The sequence below is a fragment of the Podarcis melisellensis genome (assembly GCF_964234715.1).
Source record: "Podarcis melisellensis genome assembly, chromosome: 4".
NCBI lineage: Eukaryota > Metazoa > Chordata > Lepidosauria > Squamata > Lacertidae > Podarcis > Podarcis melisellensis.
This window is the reverse complement of record NC_138531.1, coordinates 71244080-71266669: the sequence shown is the minus strand read 5'-3', so window position 1 is coordinate 71266669 and position 22590 is coordinate 71244080. Positions and strand designations below refer to the sequence as shown.

At 43.1% G+C, this 22590-nt stretch overlaps 2 protein-coding genes across 4 annotated transcripts in view; both read left to right on the top strand.

Moving 5' to 3' along the window:
* The window catches only part of TBC1D23 (TBC1 domain family member 23), a 35805-nt gene extending 27441 nt beyond the window's left edge, over positions 1–8364 (top strand). For all 3 annotated transcript variants that reach the window (XM_081908458.1, XM_081908456.1, XM_081908457.1), the window contains 4 exons: positions 632–720; positions 3631–3766; positions 4779–4973; positions 6680–8364. In XM_081908458.1, coding sequence (XP_081764584.1) covers positions 632–720; positions 3631–3766; positions 4779–4973; positions 6680–6761 — 502 coding nt within the window. In that variant the 3' untranslated portion in view covers positions 6762–8364. The remainder of the gene's footprint in view (positions 1–631; positions 721–3630; positions 3767–4778; positions 4974–6679) is intronic.
* Positions 8365–10202: 1838 nt separating this feature from the next.
* On the top strand, positions 10203–22590 carry NIT2 (nitrilase family member 2; the record flags this gene model as incomplete). The annotated part of the gene is given in 11 exon segments (XM_081908551.1): positions 10203–10249; positions 10251–10294; positions 12082–12200; positions 14709–14829; positions 14962–15050; positions 16277–16370; positions 16696–16770; positions 18223–18301; positions 18584–18682; positions 19618–19673; positions 22483–22590. Coding segments are annotated over 11 exon segments (915 nt in total). The 3' UTR covers positions 22575–22590.

Here is a 22590-nt window from a genome sequence, read left to right as displayed (position 1 = left end):
CAGTATCTATGCCAAGTAATATTTTTATGCCAAGTAATATTTTTAGTAAGTCAACAAAAGATGAATGGGCAAGCAGCAGGGGGAAACTGAATATAGGGAATGCCATCGTTTATGCCAGCTGAGGCTGTTGTATTGTTCCATAAGAAGGTATCTTCAGAGATTATTTTAAAGACTCTCAACTTTCCAACCTACCAAAGCTGTGGTGTGTGTGTGTGTGTGTGTGTGTGTGTGTGTGTGAAATAGTTGCCCAATAGCGCAACTCAGTATTAGGAGAGACTTCTGACATAGATTATTTGACCTGCTAGAGAGAGCTGTGTTCGCTGCAGTTTAATGAGAAGGCAGTTTCACCATTTTCTCCAAAATGGACCACACCACTATAATACAACTCAGCCCTTGTTGTCTGCTTTCACTAATCCAGCGTGGCTCGTTTGGCCACTCTCTGTTTTTTTCTCATGGCCAGCTGTCTTCATCTGGAATCCTTTGGCTGCACATACAGGTTCACGTCTTTTGCCGTTGCATGCTGCTATGGGATATATCATGGTGTCGTCCTTTTTTCCAGTTTCTTTTTTCTTTCTTAACACGTAGGATTTTTCTCTCCCACCCCCACCCTATAATCTTCCCTTGTCGACAGACATGTGAGCAGCAGTGACCGAGTGGGGAAACCTTACCGAGGCGTGAAACCGGTTTTCAGCATTGGAGATGAAGAAGAGTATGATACTGGTATGGTAGAGAATGCTTCTATCTGAAATCAAGTATAAACAAATTCCACGTGAAGGGGGAAGGAATGCTCCCTTGGAGGAGGAAAAGCCCGAGGATTTTGGGTCCCATTTCAGACTGACTGCACAGAAACCCATTCCTTCCCCCTTCACATGTCCCATCTTGCAAGCCATTAGATGTATTACCAAAGAGGTGTTTTAACCAATGCCTGAACTTACTCTGGGATCTGTTGAGTTAAATGCACTTGTCACTTTACTAAAGCAGCCAATATGTTTTGTTTAGCATGCTTGTAACCTTAGGAGGCGGGTGGCGCTGTGGGTTAAACCACAGGTTGGTGGTTCAAATCCCTGTGACGGGGTGAGCTCCTGTTGCTCGGTCCCTGATCCTGCCAATCTAGCAGTTTGAAAGCACATCAAAGTGCAAGTAGATAAATAGGTACCACTCTGGCGGGAAGGTAAACGGCGTTTCCGTGCGCTGCTCTGGTTCGCCAGAAGTGGCTTAGTCATGCTGGCCACATGACCCAGAAGCTGTATGCTGGCTCCCTCGGCCAATAAAGCAAGATGAGCGCCGCAACCCCAGAGTTGGCCACGATTGGACCTAATGGTCAGGGGTCCCTTTACCTTTAACCTTAGGACTATAAGGTTGCAGGGGGGAGTTTGTTGAGGGCATCAGTCACATGCCCTGAGAATTCTAGGACATCTCCTGATTTAATGTAGGACGCCAACTAGACCTTTAACTAGGCCTCATGTGAAGTGAGACTACAACCTACCAGAATCACACGAGAGACTCCTGCAGAGAGGAGACAATAGAGAAGCCTATCTGCCATTACTGATCTTCTCACTGACAACCACCCAATAATATTTCATTTCAGTTTTAATTTGTATACCACCTTTCTTGATCAGTACACACAAGGCAGTTTGCAAGCTGAAGAAACAACAAAATAAGACTGCAAAGATCACACCACACCCAATAACAATCTGATCCTCTACAAAAAGTCACAATAAAAACATAACTGTAAAATAAACAACTTGAATCAAATAAAGCAATATTCAATAATTCTTTAGAATAGAATAGTAAAGTTAAATGTCAGCTGATAATAATTAAACAGTTTACAGTTTTAACAGTTACAATAAAGAATTGGTAAACTACAATCAACAGAAATAATGGCAAGTTACAATGCATAAAATACCACAAAACGTACAAAACCATGTAAAAGGGTCAGATAGAGAAACATGCTTCCTAAATTAAGAATCCATCAGGGGTTCAGGGAAATCAGGATTTTTATTACTGGCTGTGGGGTAATTTTTCAAGGCCTCCCACAGGGAAAGGGCTGAATCAACCTTGACAAAAAGTGCATAATAGCCAAAAATGACATTGACATAAGAGCAATGAGACGAGGGGCATTAGTTGGCCCTTTGGTGCTCTCAGGACATGGCTTTTGTGAATGAAAAAAAAATCCATCTTTGTCAATTCCCGTAGTGAATTTGTGAGTCCAGCAATGAGAACATTTTGTTCGCAAAACAAAACATGTGATCTAAAATCACTTAGGAATGACAGCTGACTGGCCTCCCAATACTATATTTAGAGTTGCTTTTAGGATTGACCTGCACTCGTGCTGGAACTCTGTTGCATTGATCAATACATTATTTAGGAAAATAAAGTGCAATATTTTATTTAGGACAAGAAGGACACAAAAATGGAATGGAAAAATCAGATAAGGAAATGGGATGATTCCATTCCTGTCTTCTAGTCAATCAATTTAAGGAGTGATAAGACAGAAGAATTAGCAGACTTTGAACTTAACATCCTCTTGTGTAGATAATGCTGTTTTCTGAATTGTGAAGTCACTGCCTGTGTAAACTTTTGATCCATAATTGTGCATTCCTACTCAATGTCAGAATGAGTAAAATTCTTTCTTCCAACTAGGGAAGCATAACTTAATTAATAGTTCATATTACTTAATTAAAACAATTCAATTGCCCCGAGTTAATCAGGCAAGCAGATTTTTTAATAGGTACATTTTTAAAAAAAGACAAGTGTTTTAAAAAACTGCGGGTGGCAAGTGCCACCTTTGAAGAGGCATTTTCTCGTTTCTTGTGTCTCTTCTGTGAATAACCTGCTGTGACTTGTGCATTGTCAAAAAAAAACAAACAAACATGCATCTTATTTTGGAAATGCTGTTATTATCCACATGCACTTTAATACACATTTATCAAGAGGGTGGTATCCAGTGGTGGCTGTCTGCTGGAGGAAGGGAATCCATCAGTGGAACAGGAAAGGAGACAATTTTTGGTTATCCCTCTCCCAAAAGAAAATCTGCTCAGCGGTGCTAGGGGTCTGGCTCCCTGTTCTGCTGATGAGTTTCCTTCTGGCAGAAGAGAATAACCATTGTATATCACCCTAGTTTGCTTGATTCATATGGTTAATAGATTAAACCATGTTGCAGCCCATCTCCTACCATGAACAATAACTTTCATAATAGCAAAACCATTAGGAAGCTTAAACCAAATAGGCAAGTTAGATTTGAGGTGAAATGACCTACTTTTGACACTGCAGCGTTACTTATTAATTTTTGGAACTGCAGCTGAACTGAAACTTTAGGCTTGGACAATACATCGTAACAAAAATGCAAAGAAAAGCATGAAAACGTGAGAATTCAGTTATGTGATAGATACAGGGTTAGATCCAGATTTTTATCATGCCTAGAGTAAACCCAGCTGTCTAATCTAAAATGATCCAGCATAAAAACCAAGACACACTTTTAAATAGTGATGTACTGTATTCTTCATTTTAGAAATTTCAGATAATAATGTGAAAATTATTATTATTATTCAAAGGATCGGGTAGGTAACATTAAAAAAGTGTTCATCTATGTTTTATCCATGTGACATCACTCATTTCTTTTTTAAACAGATGAAATTGACAGCTCCTCAATGTCAGATGATGATCGAAAAGAGGTCGTCAACATCCAGACTTGGATAAATAAACCAGACATAAAGTTTCATTTCCCCTGTAAAGAGGTGAAAGAAAATGGACACATGTTTCCAAGGTATTGTTGGATGGATAATTATAATCACTAATACTTATTATAAAAAGTACATAAATATCATAGATAGATAGATAGATAGATAGATAGATAGATAGATAGATAGATAGATATTTGGTATTGTTGACTTCTATGTGTTAGAGAGTTTTGTGGACTCACATAATCATCTTTTCTACCACAGTGTGAATTTCTGTTTATCTCATGGTGAAGATCTGCATGATCTGGGAATGAGTTCAGTGTACAAACTCTTTAGTCCTAGACATATTTACCAGGAATTGAGTTCCATTGATCTCAGCGACACTCACGTCATAGTAAATATGCTTAAGATTGGCATCATGTCTAGTTTTCACCTTGTTTGTTGAAGAAAAGCTAAAAAAAAGAGTTTATAAAAAAAGATACTATAGCAGGCACCTGGTACTTGTACGAGTTTAATTTGTTTGTATGATCTGGTACCTCGTGGATTTTTCACTGTGAGGTCCCTTCAGAAAATATTTTCACAGTAGAGGTAATGGTTGAGAGACTTCATCCCAAGAAACATTTCACCCTATGATAAGAAAAACAGTTTGAGAAATTCCAGTATCAGCTGATTAAAGCACTGTCATTTTCTGTCAGAGGAAAACCAGCATTTTAATTCTGAAATAAATATTTATAAGTGGCTACAAAGTCTTTTGAGCCATTTGCTTCAGGAAATGAGTACTGTTGCTAATTTTCCCACCATGTTTTTTCCATCTCTGGATTGTGTCCTATGTTCTTTATGTGTAAGTGAAACAGATTTCTGCTTGTGGAATAGGACTTCACCTTCTCTCCATTGCAGTCTTGCACATGACTTCAAATTCTGCTGTGGAAAGTCGGGGGAGCCTCTGGGGCAAATTAGGCATTTTGTGTAGAGGTCTGTAATACGGGAGTAGAAAGGTGTGTTCCTGTGTACAGACATAATTCGGCTCATGCAACGTTGGATTCCACCCTGTGTATTTCTGACAAAAAAACACCTTTTCTCTTTTTGCTTTGTTCACAGTCATCTTCTAGTAACAGCAACACATATGTACTGTCTGAGGGAAATTGCCTCCCGAAAGGGATTTGCTTACATACAATCTCGCCAGGCACTAAACTCTGTAGTTAAAATAACATCCAAGAAAAAACATCCTGAATTAATAACCTTCAAGTATGGAAATAGCACCACTTCAGGCATAGAGATTTTGGCAATTGAGAGGTAAGTTTGTTTGTTTGTGTTTTGCTTCAGACTCATCTACACATGACTGTTCCCAATCACTTGCAGTGCATTTTCTCCTCTGAGATCAGATTGGGAAATCAAAATAGTGTGGTACAGACAATTAGACACTCTTAGTATTCCATGCTACGTACTTCCTCTGAAAGGCTCTTTTGCCTTTTCTGACTTAAAATCTCTCTACATATTACTCAAAAGTGTTAGATGAACCTCAGTCTACAAACTATTATTCCATAGTTAGTGTTCCACATGACCTGCACTGCTGGACTTTTACGAGATTTTCTTACCAAAGCCTCAAACTACATAGCTTCCCAAGATTTTTTTTTTTAATGTTGAGGTAAGACATACAAAGTGCTAAACGTTTCCATTTCAGTGGCTTTTCACCTAAGTTGTTTAAAGCTTGTGCAAATTGCCCTGTTTATTAGGTGAAAACTATTACTGCAAACATCACATGATTACAGGATTATATTAAATGGCTGTCTCCATTCAACCATCATGGGACAGAGGTTTTTATTTCTCACTTCCTGCAATGGGTTGGATGCAAACGGGTTGGATGCAAAGAACTTTTGAGTATGCAGAAAACAGCTTTTACATATATATTTTGGAAAGTTGCTTTCCTACTCAGTATGCATTTAAGATCTTAAGATACAGTCAGGATGCAGGTGGCGCTGTGGGTTAAACCACAGAGCCTAGGGCTTGCCAATTAGAAGGTTGGTGGTTCAAATCCCCGCGATGGGGTGAGCTCCTGTTACTTCGTCCCTGCTCCTGCCAACCTAGCAGTTCAAAAGCACATCAAAGTGCAAGTAGATAAATAGGTACCGCTCCTGCAGGAAGGTAAATGGCATTTCCGTGTGCTGCTCTGGTTCGCGGCTTAGTCATGCTGGCCACATGACCAGCATGTACACCAGCTCCCTTGGCCAAGAAAGCGAGATGAGCGCCGCAATACCAGAGTCGTCCATGACTGGACCTAATGGGTCAGGGGTACCTTTACCTAAGATACAGTAACCAAATTTCTATGATTAATGAGAAGGTTGTGATTTGTGTTTGGATACAACTGGATGCCATTTTGAATCAATATGGCAGACTGGACCTTTCAAAACAACTGATTTTAACCACTAGTTTCAAAATGGCTGGGCTTTTTCTTCATTAGAATTTCTGAGTAATCCAGGTACGAGGCTGCTAGTGCTGGTATAAGTCAATTCTTTAGTAGTTTTCAGGTTTTGACTTGCTTAAGAATATCACTTTTAGATCTATACAAGGAGTGCAAATCATCCATTTTTCTCACATGGTACATTAGGGTGCTCTTCCAAGATGCCTTTGGTTATAACTCATTATATGTCAGTAAGATAAAGTGTACCCGCGGTGGGAATTACACAACCATTTACACAAGGAAATTCTGGATGGATGGACTGTGATACAGTAGTTATTTTGCAAACTGCATATGAAAGCAGCAAACAGGGATTAACGTGGCTATTTGAAAAGAAGCCTTAGTCATTATGAAACAATATTTTTAATCCTTTTATTATCTCCATCTGTCATGGATGCTTTAGTTGAGATTCCTGCATTGCAGAAGGTTGGCCTAGATAACTCTTGGGGTCCCTTCCAGCTCAACGATTCTATACTAAATCTTGGATCAACAGTGAATTTGTTCAGTATGTCAACAAATGTTCTTTTTGTTTCCATTTCTTAAGGTACTTGATTCCAAATGCAGGAGATGCTACCAAAGCCATAAAGCAACAGATTATGAAAGTTCTGGATGCCCTGGAAAGCTAATGAGAAAAAGACTTTTTCAGTTGTGTCTTAAAAAAAGAAAAAATGACAACCTGGATACTGCACATGGACCTAAAATGAATTTTCCTGTGGAATACTAACCTAAGAGGACATTTTCAGTTTACTGATGGGAGTGCCTGAGTAGCAGGTTTAAGATAGGAGTAAATTATACATTTTGAATATATTTTTAAAGTCTTTTTCTTTAACACTCTTGGATTTTGTAAAAGTTGTTTATTATAAATGTCAGTTATTTTTCAAGTAGCTTTTGAGGAGCTGACCTGTTCTTAATAAGAGCGATTCAATACACAGATCACTTTGAAGAATTGTATTGAAGCCACACAGCACTTCTAAGATAATGGGAAAATATTTGAAACCCATTTTCTTCTTAATATTACAAACTGTTAAGTAGCAGCTGTTTTTTAAAGGCCCGAAGCACTGAATATGTGGTTTGATCTGCTGGGTGACAATACATAGGCTAGGAACTAGAACTAGGAAAAATTGGGACCCAGCTAAAAATAATATTGCAGTCCACCAAACTGGGTGGGTGTGTAACGTCTTCTGTGCGCTATCAAGTAAAAAAATAGTGGCTAAATTAATAAACTTGAAATGTTGAATTGGATGCCGTAATGAAAAGTTTACACTCACAAGTATGTGGCTGGGTTATTATGAAAGTGGAGTTTTTATTGGGCCATGGTCAGCAGTAGAATGGACGCTGAAATCAGAATTCATGTGATGGAATATCAGAGTTGGCTGCCACGATGGGGAGACAAACATAATTCTTGGATTATCTTTTCAGAAACTGTCTGGCACGGACTGAAGGTGTACTGTTTGCAAGTGAGGCAAAGTGATCAGAGAGCTACATATTTGCAATGATTTTTTTATACATATGACATGCCTTTTTTCCCTCTTCAAGTCATGTCAGTTAAGTTTTTGAAATAATGTCTTCACTGGTTTGAGAATTACAAGTTTTTGCTGCAAATCTGTAGCTATCACATATTGACCAAATGTTTAAGAGGAACTTGAATGCTCTTCGTATCCTGGAGCAAGTTCAGTACATGAAGATATGAAAGGCTGCAAAACTGTTGGGATTAAATGTGCTGTGCAAAACAAAAACAAAGCTGAACACCTCCAGTTGCAAAAGATTCTGTTGCGGTATCATCACAAAATAAATTAAGCTGACCTTTATAGCAAATCAGCTCTTTAAAGTTACGTTCATAGTAGGAATCAAGTTATGGCACCTTAATCCTGGAACTAACTCCCATTTTAAAACATATCTAAATGAACAACACTAAAAGAAGTATTTGACGATGCATTGCATGAACTGCACCTCTGCCAATGCTCCTGTATTTATAATTCTGCCCCAGAGCTGTCATTTTACGTATTTTTTTTCTTCAGTTCTCCTTTAAAGTAAAATCTCCTGAACAGCCTCCAATTTGTGCCTACTTCAACACAGAGATTCCCCCCATAGTGTTAATGTAAAGATGTTTGTGTTATTGTTTATAAACTGCAGTTGTAAATAAAGTACTATTTGAACACAAATGGTTCAGATAAAAAATGTTTGATCTGACGATGTCATTTCTGCGGATTTAAATATTTTAGCACTTTACTGTAATCTGTTTTTCTTTATGATTCATCAAAATCAAACATGAAGGGTGATGGATTCAGACCTAAGCTCTCCATGAATGGAAGGACTCCTCCTGCTTGTGATGGGAAGGTAAAGATGGGAAGACCATGTCTTTGGGGACCCTGCCATCTTCCATTCTGTCGGCATGACCAAGCCAGTGTAGACATCACTTGAGACAGAAGTGTGAATATGTAAGAAAATATTAAAAAGAAATGAGGGCATTCTTTACTAAGCATGTGCAGGTGCCTGAATCACTAGACCTATCATTGCATTTTTCCAACATAGCCAGAAATACTGTGCTTTTCACCCTAGGAACAAGAATTGGGCCAAACAAGCAACACAATGCATGTTCACCTTGGCCCAAGAGTTCCTCGTAACACCTCAAAAGAGAGATTTAAGGCTGCAATCTTTTGAACAGTAGGAACCAGTCCAGTGGAACAGAATGAGACATGGTAGTGATGCCTGCATAAACTGGCACAGCAAGTGGTTGCCAATTGCCAAGATAATAATTTGAAACGACCTGATCTCATTCTATTCCTTGAAGGCAGCGTTGGCTATTTGCCTGCAACCCTCCTACAACTCTCATCAGCCCCTGCCAGCATAGCCAAGGGTCCAGGGTGAAGGGAAGTGTAGTCCAACAACATCTGGAGTGCCTTTTCCTGTAGGCTTCTTCATTTCAGCCATCTAAACCTGATTGCCTGCTAACTGGTGTGATCAAACGGCTGAGGTAACTTTGCGGGAAGCCTTTGGTGCTGTGTGTTTGGTTCCCATTTCTCCTCCTCCTCCGGATAATAGCCTGATTCTCCAGTGCCTTTAGTTTGCCTACTGTTGGGAAGATTTGAAGAGCTAATAATAAAACTTAAACCGAATATAGCGACGGGACAGCTGTGGTTGCCACTTTTTCAGGGGGCGTCTGCCTCTTACGGCTGCAGGTTAAGCTGAAGCTCAGTGAGAGCATCTTTTCCCCAGCATGAAATAAATTTTAAAATTGTCCAGTAGCACCTTAGTGAACAACTAAGTTTGTTCTGGGGTATAAGCTTTCATGTGCATGCACACTTCTTCAGATACACTGAAGCACGGCTGGGATGAAAAACTTTTTGTTTCATGAGGATGCCCATGCTTTTGGACATCTCACCTATCAAGAGTACAAGAGTCCTGACCAGGTTGAGTGGGGAATATATATATACAGTGGTACCTTGGGTTAAGAACTTAATTCATTCTGGAGGTCTGTTCTTAACCTGAAGCACCACTTTAGCTAATGGGGCCTCCTCCTGCTGCTGCACGATTTCTGTTCTCATCCTGAAGCAAAGTTCTTAACCTGAGGTAATATTTCTGGGTTAGCGGAGTCTGTAACCTGAAGCGTATGTCAGTGGCATAGTGTGGGTTGTCAGCAACCTGGGCAAGGCAAGTAATTTGCGCCCCCTAACCCGTGGATTTGCGCCCCCTAACCCTAACCCCCAGATGTTGCGCCCGGTGCGGCCAGGCCCCCCTGCACCCCCCACGCTACGCCACTGGCGTATGTAACCCGAGGTACCACTGTGTGTGTGTGTGTGTGTACACACACACACACACACACACACATATACATGTGTGTGTGTGAATTTATTTCTATACATTTCTATACATATATATGTATATATATATATATATGTATATATGTATATAAATATACCCGCCTCCTTTATGCGCCACCGCTCTTGCAAGCAACCTTAATATTTCCTTTTAATCCACTCCTATGTTGCTTTAGCAGAGAGCGCATTGGGTCCGATCCGGCAGTTAACGGAACTACATTTCCCAGCAACCCTTCGCTCCTCCGGAGCATGCGCTGTGCTCCAAGCCCGCGCCCCTCGGAGAATGTGCATTTGCTGGGGAGCCTTCGCGGTTATGCAGCTGGCGAAAGGCGTCATGGCCAGTGAGTGACTTTCCTGCCGGGGGGGACCCTTGGGCTTCGTTAGGGGCTCTTAATTTCCGGTGCAAAATGATCTGGGCTGGCAGTTAAACAGGGAGACACCCACCCACTTTGCTAGTGGAAGAGGAGGGGGAGTTTCCTAGGTAAACAAGGTTGCTCTTTCCTGCTACTTTGCACTGATCTAGCTTGTGCACGTCTCTTTCAGAAGGAAGCGTGCATTTGGAACTGCACCCTGAGATGCTCATTCTATCCATAATCGCTGCTATGGGTTTTTTTTTTTTGGTAGGAGACCGCTCAGCCTCCCACCCACCCACCCACCGCCACCCCGTAGATGTTGCACGTGGTGTTTCGGGGCGATTTTCAGCGTAGTTATAATAAAAGTGCCTGAAATCCTATGCCAGGCTACTGCGAAGTAAGTCTCAGTGAGTTCCGTGGGGCAACGGGATTGCAAGCCCAAGTCTGTCATCTCCTTAGTGGATTCTTATCCAAGGCCAATTTATCCATCCCACCCCACCCTCGCCCCGTGAAATACTTGCTCTCCTTTCTGCAGGAATTAGGAGGGAATACACGTTTTGAATATTTACCCATGCCAGTGAAGAAATTCCATTCTAAACCAGCGGACCTATGGTTTGAAACCAGAACAGGGTTTCAAGTGGTGCTGGTGTGATCTGGGACGGTTGCCCTAAAATTAATGGCAACAATAACTGTGTCACACTTTACAGTTTCATCCTTTATATTGTTGTCTACTAGTAAGCCTGAGTTTATTGAGATTTCCTCAGTTTAGGGGCCCATAGCCTCACGTTGCCATCCTTAACGCTGCTAGCAAATAAGCCCACACAGTTAGACTGTCTCCTCCATAAATATGCAGAGGATTGCGCTGTTAGAAATCTCTCTAGGCGCCTGCAAAGTTTGTGCTACACATGCTTACCCCACAAAAGATTTAAAATTAAATTGACCTTTGTTACTGCTTCCCTTTCCCCTCCAACTAGAGGGAGGCAAACATTTCTGCTACTGTGCAAGTTTTGTTGGCCAATTTTCCAGTAAGTTTAAAGGACTCTGTTTTGGAGTTTCTTTGATTTCTGGTAAATTTAGGAAGCTCTGGGGCTGTGCAGGAATAAAAGGCTGCTCTCTAACTTGTCCACATGAGAGTCCTCGGGTTACATACGCTTCAGGTTACATTTGCTTCAGGTTACAGACTCCGCTAACCCAGAAATATTACCTCAGGTTAGGAACTTTGCTTCAGGATGAGAACAGAAATCATGCTCCGGCGGCGCGGCAGCAGCAGGAGGCCCCATTAGCTAAAGTGGTGCTTCAGGTTAAGAACAGCTTCAGGTTAAGAACGGACCTCCAGAACGAATTAAGTACTTAACCCGAGGTACCACTGTATTACTTAACCACCTTAAGGTCACAACAGTTTGAAATGTTGTTGGCATCTGTCAGTTTTGAGAGACAATGGAAGCGTGCCATGGGGCGGGGGAGTAAAGTCAAACCATTGGAGAGGGCAACTGCAGTTGCAACTGTCCTGGCTTGGCCCCCACCAACATCACCCCTGCCTACAGGATGGCTTTTACCTGCATTTTTTATCCATCTCAACTCCCCCACCGCCCGCAAGCATCACATCCTTGTCAGAATTTCTGTCATAATCCATAAATTATCTATCAGGTTGTCTGTGCAGCATTTGGAGCACTGCAGGTACAATAATAATTTCAGGGGTTTTTTAAATTATAAATTTAGGAGTATTTTCTGGGGGTCTTTCCCACTAGTTCACGATCTGCCTTCTTGCTTGTTAGATTTTCGTATCGCTCTCATCCAGCTTCACGTGTCTGCTGCCAAAACTGAGAACCTGAACCGAGCCTGTGGCCTTGTGAGGTCTGCAGCACAACAAGGAGCAAAACTTGTGGTTCTCCCAGTGAGTACTTTCCCTGTTTCCTACAAAACCTTCAAACTCGTTTACTGTTTGTTATTCACAGAGTTTCAGTCTTCCTCCCTGGTACTGCGAGTTTCCTTCAGCAGGGTTTGAAATAATGTGCAAGTGTAAGTTGTTCTTAGTTCTGTGCATTTTGGATATGACAGCTAAAACTGTCTTGTTTACATTTCTGGGTTTTGTTTTGTTTTTCAGATTATTTATAGCCTGCCTTCAACAGATTTCCCAAGATGGGAAAATATAAAATACTGTATCTGAAATGCCAAATACAAGATTAAAAACCATTTCTAAAATGTGTAGCAGTAGCCTGTAATTCCACAGAGGAGAGAAAAGTGATTTCAAATTGAGCAATAATATAATTGTAATAGATCTATATCTGGTGCTGAAGAGACATCAGTGAAGACACTAGCTGAGCCATTTATTTATTTATTATGTTTATATCTCCCCTTTGTTTTGTTTTATTCTTCCATGTATGATGCATTACGGTATTTTAATATTTTGTTGGAAGCCGCCCAGAGTGGCTGGGGAAGCCCAGCCAGATGGGCGGGGTATAAATAATAAATTACTATTATTATTATTATTATTACTACTACTACTACTACTACTATTACTGCTATTATTATTATGTTTTGCTTTACTACCTTTGACACACAAGTGATTACACTAAATGTTCTTTTTGAAAACACAACACTTTCTGGCTTTGTGCAGCAGGAATCTTAATTGGGGCAATGGTTCCTTTCCTGTTGGGTTGATCCTCTTTTCCCACAGAGTTCTCTTGCCTGAGTTGGTCATTAACCTCATGAGTTGGTCATTAACCTTCTGCTGCCTTGTATGCAGCCCCAACAGTGCAAAGTTCTTGATAAACCAGCCAGAACGTTTAAAGTGTAGGATGTTTCTCCTCCTGCTAATGGATATTCCGATGTCAAATAAATATTCCCATATTAGCTGTATGTAGTAAACAACGGATGTTCAAAATGGTCTTTGCTGTTCTCTTCCTGAGCCACTTAAAGTGATGACATATACATTACTTGTGAAATTATCATGTTTGAATGTGCCAAGCGTTTCATGAATCTTGAAGAACGCGGATTATCTATGTTCACCAATTTCTCCCTTTGCCTTTATTCTACAGAGTAATTGGCTTCTCAGTGAGCCAGGAAGCAAAGTGGGGAGGTAAAGAAACTTGATTAAGTTGGGCCTAGATGCACCAGATTATGGAGGTAGCTATGACCGTATCTGTCTGGTGAGAGCGAAGGCAGCTCGTTTCAGATTTAATCCAAATAATGTTGTTTCTTGTTACCCAGATCTCAAGGCTAGACTTCTATACAGTGGTACCTCGGGTTAAGTACTTAATTCACTCTGGAGGTCCGTTCTTAACCTGAAACCGTTCTTAACCTGAGGTACGACTTTAGCTAATGGGGCCTCCCGCTGCCACCGCCACGCAATTTCCGTTCTCATCCTGGGGCAAAGTTCTTAACCCAAGGTACTACTTCCAGATTAGCGGAGTCTGTATTCCGAAGTATTTGTAACCCAAGGTACCACTGTAATGCATCCTTCTGATTTCTCTGAGGAAGTAGACCGTGGCCCAGGTTCTGTGGCATTGTTATTGCCACGCCTTTTGTTGGGGCCCACAGTACACTGACTTCTTGTTCACTCCCAGACCCAGCACAGACTCTCTTTACCAACTTCCAGTAGTGTCGAGGCAAATTCAGATGTGCATGGTCCCTTTGTGATAGTCACAGCCATACCCCCTTCTAAGATTATACAATCTTCTAAGACTATTCAATAATATTATGATTAGGACCACTACACCTCTGCCTGCTTCTGTGGCCTTGCCATAACATATATCTTAATTATTATATCCTGGCCTGTGATCTTTACTTCTCCACTCCCACCAACATCCAAAGGTCTTCTGCTCATGCATTGACTCCACCATTTCTCCTTTGCTGCCCTGTATTCTTGAAACTACCTGTCAGAACACCTGTACGATAGCAGCTCTCTTACTTAACTTCAAATCCTCGTTTAGCCCACCTTTTCCATGAAGCCTTTGACACTGCCTTTGCTCAGCCCCCACCCATTTCCCAAATCCTCCTGTAGCTTGACCCATCATGAAGCCTAAGCGTTTTCCAAAGGTGCTGCCTGACGTAAGCAAGTCAGATGTAAGAAGACTGCATCTCACGTTTAAAGATACATTGTGTGTGCTTGCGTAGAAATTCAGAGCTATATTATATTCTGTAAACAATTCCAGTATTGGAAGTTCATCCATGTTTTGGCTTTGTCAAGAAGAAGAAGTTTGTAGAGCTCTCTTGTGGCCAGCCACATTTGTACAGATTACTTTTAAAATCTTCTCAGACTTTGAGAGGGCTGTCATAGGCATATTTACTCAGAAGTAGGCCCCACTCAGTTCAGTGGGACATGCTCTCAGGTAAGTGTACGTAGGGCTTGCATTCTGAATATGCTACACAGATGTCTGTTTCATTTTGCTTTCAATTTTAGGAATGCTTCAATTCTCCCTATGGCACAAAATATTTTCCAGAATATGCAGAGAAAATTCCTGGCGAGTCCACACAGAAGCTCTCGGAAATTGCAAAGGAGTGTGGCGTTTATCTGATTGGAGGTAAATTGCCATATTGGCGATTGTGATGAGTGTTACAGTTTTGCTTGTCCTAAATACAAGTGTAAGATTAGAACAAGCATTGTGTTTGAATATCTGCCTAAGTCATAACAATTTTCTTCTCTTTAATGAAAGGATCTATTCCAGAAGAGGATGCTGGAAAGCTGTATAACACATGCACTGGCTTTGGTCCAGATGGTGCTATGATAACCAAGTACCGAAAGGTAAAATATGATAGATATTGCCATGTTTCGATGTAAAGGAAACCCACTATTATTTGTATAATGTGTACATTATGGTTAAAACAAAACATGCTTTGCTTCCACATGCTGCAGTACCTGCAGGTTTCTGATTCAGCTATGACTCATTTTAAATATATACAGTGGTGCCCTGCAAGACGAACGCCTCGCAAGACGGAAAACCCGCTAGACGAAAGGGTTTTCCGTTTTGGAGGCGCTTCGCAAAACGAATTTCTTTATGGGCTTGCTTCGCAAGACGAAAATGTCTTGCGAGTTCCTGCGGGGTTTTTCCCCTTCCCCCCTTTTCCTAAGCCGCTTAGCAGCTGATCCGCTGATAAGCCGCTTAACAGCTGATCGCTAAAAGCCGCTAAACCGCTAATAGCGCTAATCCGCTAAGCTGTCAATGGGCTTGCTTCGCAAGACGAAAAAACCGCTATACGAAGAGCCTCATGGAACGGATTAATTTCGTCTTGCGAGGCACCACTGTACATATATTGTGGCTTGTTTGGTATAACTTTTTAAAATTCATCCAGCACCTGAGAGAAGCCTGGTGGCCATTTATTTAGAATACTTGGTGGCATTGAAGAATAGTTTGTTACATTTGCATCCTGCACTTTCTGCCAAGATTAGAATGGAGTCACAACAAAAGGACTTTGCCCAAGGCTTTCCAGTTTGCTCCGTGGCAAATACCTGAAGTTTCCCATTCCCACATTTAGATCTAGGTTTCTTACATCTAAGGTGGCACATTAATTGCTGCACCACGCTGGCATTCTCGTCATAGTTCCATAAGTTGCAGGTTAAATTGCAGTGATTTATCTTTGGGCTAAACATTGCTATGGGCAGAAAAGCAAATCTGGATCCAGCTCAGTCTTCCCCACTTGCACGCATTCAGTATGCATGCTGCTGCTGACACATGTTGAAAATGGCACCCAAAGGGGGTGGGGGAATCCCCCCCCCTTGCGCTTGTCCTGGTGATGAACACAGTGGCCTGGAATGGAACCCTGTGAAGTTGGGGATTCCCTTGTATATACTTCTCAAATGAGAGCACTACAAGGTGTTCTGGAAAACTGAAGTTATTTAGAAGATATATGCAGAGCATAGAATTGCCTGTTGTGATATAAATATATATGAATGGATAGAGGGCATATAGAGAATGCACAATTAATGTGGAATAATTTGCAAGCAGCACACCTTTTTTATTTTGAACACAGATTCATTTGTTTGACATTAATGTCCCCGGGAAAATCCGGTTTCAGGAATCAGAAACACTGAGTCCCGGTGCCACATTATCTGTGATTGATACACGTAAGTAAAGCGTCTTCATTCTAGTGAATAGCAATTCACTTCAGGATGTATTGTGTCTCCTGTGTGGTCAAGAAATGGCTGTGCTGTTAGCTTCTGTATGCAGACTGAGAGTTTGTCTTTTCATTGTGTATGGGATCTTTTCAGCCATATTTTTAATAAGGAAGTATTAAGTGTGTGTGTGTGTGAGAGAGAGAGAGAGAGAGAGAGAGAGAGAGAGAGAGAGAGAGAGAGAGAGAGAGAAAGGTAAGCATTTATAGACTGAGCTTTCTGCTTGGACTTCCCAAGGCAGTGACATATCTGGCATGTTTTTAATGTTTTGGAACAGCTTATTGCAAGATAGGTCTTGGGATCTGTTACGACCTCCGCTTTGCTGAGCTTGCTCAAATCTACACACAGAAAGGTGAGGACATCCTGCTGAGTTGAATTTGTGGTGGGGGAGAAGGGTAGGACGATTCCTTGTAAAACACCCAATTTCATATCCTAAAGTTCCATACACTAGCAAGGACAATGTGCTTGCATCCAAGCTACAATTTGGCATATTCATAATTGATCTTAAGGGAATCTCCTTGTCCCAAAAGGCAAGCATTTATTTGTCTAATTAGGGAGGTTCCCCATTAAGGTGCAACAACTAAAAGTCATATAATTGATACTGAACAAAGAGGACACATTCTCATCAGTCCGTTAGTGTTTGCCTGTCTAATGAAAACTCATGTTTTCTTTATGGTCCAGCTCTCACTTCCATACATCACTACTGGGAAAACCATAGCTTTAACTATATGGACCTTTGTCGGCAAGGTGATGTCTCTGCTTTTTAAGATGCTGTCTAGGTTTGTCATTGCTTTTCTCCTAAGAAGCAGGCGTCTTTTAATTTCGTGACTGCTGTCACCATCTGCAGCGATCATGGAGCCCAAGAAAGTAAAATCTCTCACTGCCTTTATTTCTTCTCCTTCTATTTGCCAGGAGGTGATGGGGCCAGTGGCTATGATCTTAGTTTTTTTGATGTTGAGCTTCGGACCATCTTTTGTGCTCTCCTCTTTCACCCTCATTAAAAGCTTCTTCAATTCCTCCTCACTTTCTGCCATCAAGGTAGCTCTTCCAAAAGACCCCAGACTGATTTGGACACTGACTAGCCATAGCGGCTGAAAGGATCTCTGGATAGTAACTGCAATGCTAAACTTCATACAGAGTGCATTTCCAACACAGCTGACATTTATTAGGTATTCTAACCTGACCTATCTTGTGGGCTTGGAGCAGGTTGCATTTTTTGAAACTTGTGGGATCGCCTTACCCTTTATATGCCCTCCTGGCCACTTCAATCTACACAATAATTACAGGTGCCACATTTGTAAGAAATCAGTCTTTTGGTGTGGCATCATCTACACTTTGGAGCTCCCTTCCTATTGATATCAAGAAGGTATCTTCGCTCTCCTCTTCTCAGTGCCTGCTTAAAGCATCTTTGTTTAGGCAAGCCCATCCAAACATGTGGACAATACATGTGTTTTAATCAGTTTTTAGATTGTTGATTTTAATTAGTTTTGGGTGATTTACAATACCTGGGTTTAACTGTCTTGTACTGATAAGATCAATGCTTTGTTTTATTGCTTCTGTAAACCACTTTGTAATGAAACCTCACTCGAGCGGTGTATACGTTTTTGTTACACAAAAATATGCTAAACAGAATGTCCACTGGCGGCAGAGGAGAGCAAAGCATAACCCGGAAGACTTGACCAAAGGAAGAGAAACGTCTCAAAAAAACATTGTGGTGAGATTGCTGCTGCTTTTCCATGGCTATGCCTTTCTCTCCCAATAATATAAATGCAACTCAGCCACCATCTCCTTCCTTTTGAACCAGGTTGCCAGCTCTTGGTGTATCCAGGGGCGTTTAACTTGACAACGGGGCCAGCCCACTGGGAACTGCTCCAGAGAGGACGGTGAGATCCAGCAAATCATCCCTTCTCCCAAGTGCATGCAGAAAAAATAGTTTAATAGTGACACTTTTACATTGCTGAAGGTGCTGTTCTTTTTAAATAGGAAAGCAATTTAGAGATTCCCTCACTAAATTAAAAACAATATGGTACTTGCTTACACTGAAGCAGATATATGGATGAATGCATGCAAAGCAAAATAGAATTTCAAGCTTGCTCCATTCATCTGCTGCATTTTCTCCAGTGCACAAAGATTCATACTGAAGCCTTTTATTCCTTTTCATGCAGAGCTGTCGATAACCAAGTCTATGTGGCAACGGCATCTCCTGCCAGGGATGAGAAGGCGTCTTATGTAGCCTGGGGACACAGCACTGTGGTAAATCCATGGTAAGTAGGAAAATGGAGTGTACTCTGAACATGTCTTGCATTCAGTACCATCCCATGTCATGTTTTCTGATTCAGTTTCTAGTTCAAAGTTTTTGAATTTGTGGCACAATACCAGACCAATTCATTCAGATAAAGCCTTGCTGAGAATCTATTTTGTACTATATTTTAGTAAAACTTTGAAACAGCAAATGTTGGGAAGGCCAATAGGAAAGGATACGTGAGAGAAACATTGAACGTGATACATTTTCAAAAGTTCATTTGGACCATTAGATCCGAACTCCTGTGGTGGTGATCAAAACCTGGATTACCTTGAAAGCTTACTGCTTCAGAATTCTTTGCCCTGCTTCTTTTCTTGTTCACATCTAGTTTGGATGGGAATCAAACGGCTGAGTCAGGAACTTCCATTTCCTATCAGCCGGTCCTTCTGAAACTCTTTCCCATTCCACCTTTGGGCTCGGAGGGTTGAAGAAGTAAATGGAGGTTGAAGGCCTTGTTTTAGGAAGTCTGTGGCTCTTAAGGGGTGCATGTACAGTGGTACCTCTGGTTGCGAACAGGATCCATTTGGGAGCCCCATTCGCAACCTGAAAGGAACGCAACCCATGTCTCACACGCGTGGGTCGCAATTCGCCCCTTTGCGCATGCGCGCCACGTCATTTTGCGCATCAGCGCATGCGTGAGTGATGAAACCTGGAAGTAACCCTTTCTGGTACTTTTGGGTCGCCGCAGGATGCATTCTGAAAAAACGTATCATGAAGCAAACGTAACAAGAGGTATGACTATAATGTCTTTATTTTAAATAAAATACAAAACAAGCAAAAAAAATTAAGTTTTAAAATATGTTCATTAACCTATAACAAGGTAAAGGCCACAGCTCTGTTGTCCGTTTTCTCCCAGCTCCCAGAGAGCTTCTGTAATGGCTCTGTTTTCTTTTTCAGGGGGGAGGTCATAGCCAAAGCTGGCACTGAGGAAACTGTTATCTATGCAGATATAGGTGAGTCTGCAGTAGTGTTTTTTGTCTTCCCATGGCATGGGCGGCTTCTGCAGCATTAAATCAGGACAGAGTGACACGATTCAGTTCCTTGACTATAAAATGGGAATAAACAACCACCCCCCACAAGGATATTTATGAGTGAGAGCACAAAGCAGGCTCAATAACTTTGCATGTCTTTCATGCAATGGTAAATTAATTGAATTTGCATGTGAAAATGAAGGATTTAACCTTCATCTTGTTTTCTGGGATAAAAACTTACCCAGGCACACTTTTCATTGTGCAGTCTACTTATAAGTAGACATATAGGGTAGTCCTTCTAATCTAGGACATTGCCATCCGCACGACGTCTCTAAATTTCAGCCAGTTGCCACTTACTGTTTTCCTTCTGAAAGGGGGAAAAAACCACCCAGGGAATAACACACATAAGAAATGCATTGAATGTTACCATTAGGATACTAAAATTCTCCATTTTTTTCCATCAAAAAAATGGTCAGGGAAAGGCCAGGAAACATGGGGGGCATAGGGTGTCAATAGGTTGGCACAAACCATAGAATCTAGTTTGGGGAACAAAGACATTGTCATGCAGGTTTATCATTGGGGTGAGATATGCAAGGTTAACCTTAGTTTTGAATTGACATACTGTAGTTTTTTTCTAAATGGTATACAGTGGTGCCTCGCAAGACGAAATTAATTCGTTCCGCAAGTCTCTTCGTCTTGCGGTTTTTTTCGTCTTGCGATGCACGGTTTCCCATAGGAATGCATTGAAAATCAATTAATGCGTTCCTAGGGAAACCGCCTTCAGACCAGGTCCGGGGACAGTCTGTCCCCGGACCTCTTCTGAAGGCTGGGGGGCGCGGGCTTCGCAGCAGCGCTACGAAGCCCGGCGGCTGGGGCAGGTGTTCCCGCCCCCCCCTGCTTCGGAACAGCGTTCCGAAGCGGGGTGGCTGGGGCAGGTGTTCCTGCCCCCCCGCCCGGCTTCGCAGCAGCGCTACGAAGCCCGGCGGCTGGGGCAGGTGTTCCCGCCCCTCCACCCCGCTTCGGAGCAGCGTTCCGAAGCGGGGTGGCTGGGGCAGGTGTTCCCGCCCCCCCGCCCGGCTTCGCAGCAGCGCTACGAAGCCCGGCGGCTGGGGCAGGTGTTCCCGCCCCCCCACCCCGCTTCGGAGCAGCGTTCCGAAGCGGGGTGGCTGAGGCAGGTGTTCCCGCCCCCCCGCCCGGCTTCGCAGCAGCGCTACGAAGCCCGGCGGCTGGGGCAGGTGTTCCCGCCCCCCCACCCCACTTCGGAGCAGCGTTCCGAAGTGGGGTGGCTGGGGCAGGTGTTCCCGCCCCCCCGCCCGGCTTCGCAGCAGCGCTACGAAGCCCGGCGGCTGGGGCAGGTGTTCCCGCCCCCCCACCCCGCTTCGGAGCAGCGCTACGAAGCCCGGCGGCTGGGGCAGGTGTTCCCGCCCCCCCGCCCGGCTTCGCAGCAGCGCTACGAAGCCCGGCGGCTGGGGCAGGTGTTCCCGCCCCCCCCTGCTTCGGAACAGCGTTCCAAAGCGGGGTGGCTGGGGCAGGTGTTCCCGCCCCCCCGCCCGGCTTCGCAGCAGCGCTACGAAGCCCGGCGGCTGGGGCAGGTGTTCCCGCCCCCCCACCCCGCTTCGGAGCAGCGTTCCGAAGCGGGGTGGCTGGGGCAGGTGTTCCCGCCCCCACGCCCGGCTTCGCAGCAGCGCTACGAAGCCCGGCGGCTGGGGCAGGTGTTCCCGCCCCCCCACCCCGCTTCGGAGCAGCGTTCCGAAGCGGGGTGGCTGGGGCAGGTGTTCCCGCCCCCCGCCCGGCTTCGCAGCAGCGCTACGAAGCCCAGCGGCTGGGGCAGGTGTCCGGGATCTCTTTTGAAGCAAGCGGCTGCGGAGAGACGCGATCTCCCCGCAGCCGCTTGCTTCAAAAGAGGTCCGGGATCTCTTTTGAAGCAAGCGGCTGCGGAGAGAAGCGATCTCCCCGCAGCCGCTTGCTTCAAAAGAGGTCCGGGATCTCTTTTGAAGCAAGCGGCTGTGGAGAGACGCGATCTCCCCGCAGCCGCTTGCTTCAAAAGAGGTCCGGGATCTCTTTTGAAGCAAGCGGCTGCGGAGAGAAGCGATCTCCCCGCAGCCGCTTGCTTCAAAAGAGGTCCGGGGGCAGCGGGAAGAGCTGCCCCCGGACCTCTTTTGAAGCAAGGGGCGGTGGGGAGAAGCGATCTCCCCGCCGCCCCTTGCTTCAAAAGAGAAGACCCGCTGTCCCCGGGGCAAGCTTCGTTTTGCGAAGCAAGCCCATAGGGAAATTCGTCTTGCGAGGCAACTCGAAAACGAAAAAACCTTTCGTTTTGCGAGTTTTTCGTCTCGCGAGGCGTTCGTCTTGCGGGGTACCACTGTACAATATTTCCATAGCAGTTTTACTTTAAAAGGTAGTTTTTGTTATTATAATTGAAGATAAAAACCATAGCTTAGTTAAGGAACAGAAATTTTGTTGTTTGCTCAATATGCAGGGACAACTGTTTCCTGTACATACAATTCTACCTCCTCTGGATAAGGGCTTTCTGGCTGTGGGTGTATTAGTTGTGTCAAGCCCAATTCATCCAGCACGAACAAAAAAATTTTGTGATCCAAAATCTCCCCAAACTTACACTGATAAATGTTATTGGGGTACTAAAAATACTGCAATAACTAGGTTGTGGGGCAGGGTTTTTTGTCAACATTGGATAAATGCTAAATTAATGCTAAATTATAATGGCTACAGGGCAGTGTGGGGAGCAGTGAAGGAGAATTAGTGGTAATATGGGCCTTCTTATTTCTGTTTACAGACCTAAAGAAGCTTGCAGAAGTTCGACAGCAAATCCCCATTCTTTCTCAGAAGCGGTCTGATCTTTATGCTGTAGAATCGAAATTTGCATGATGTATAGAGGCTTGGG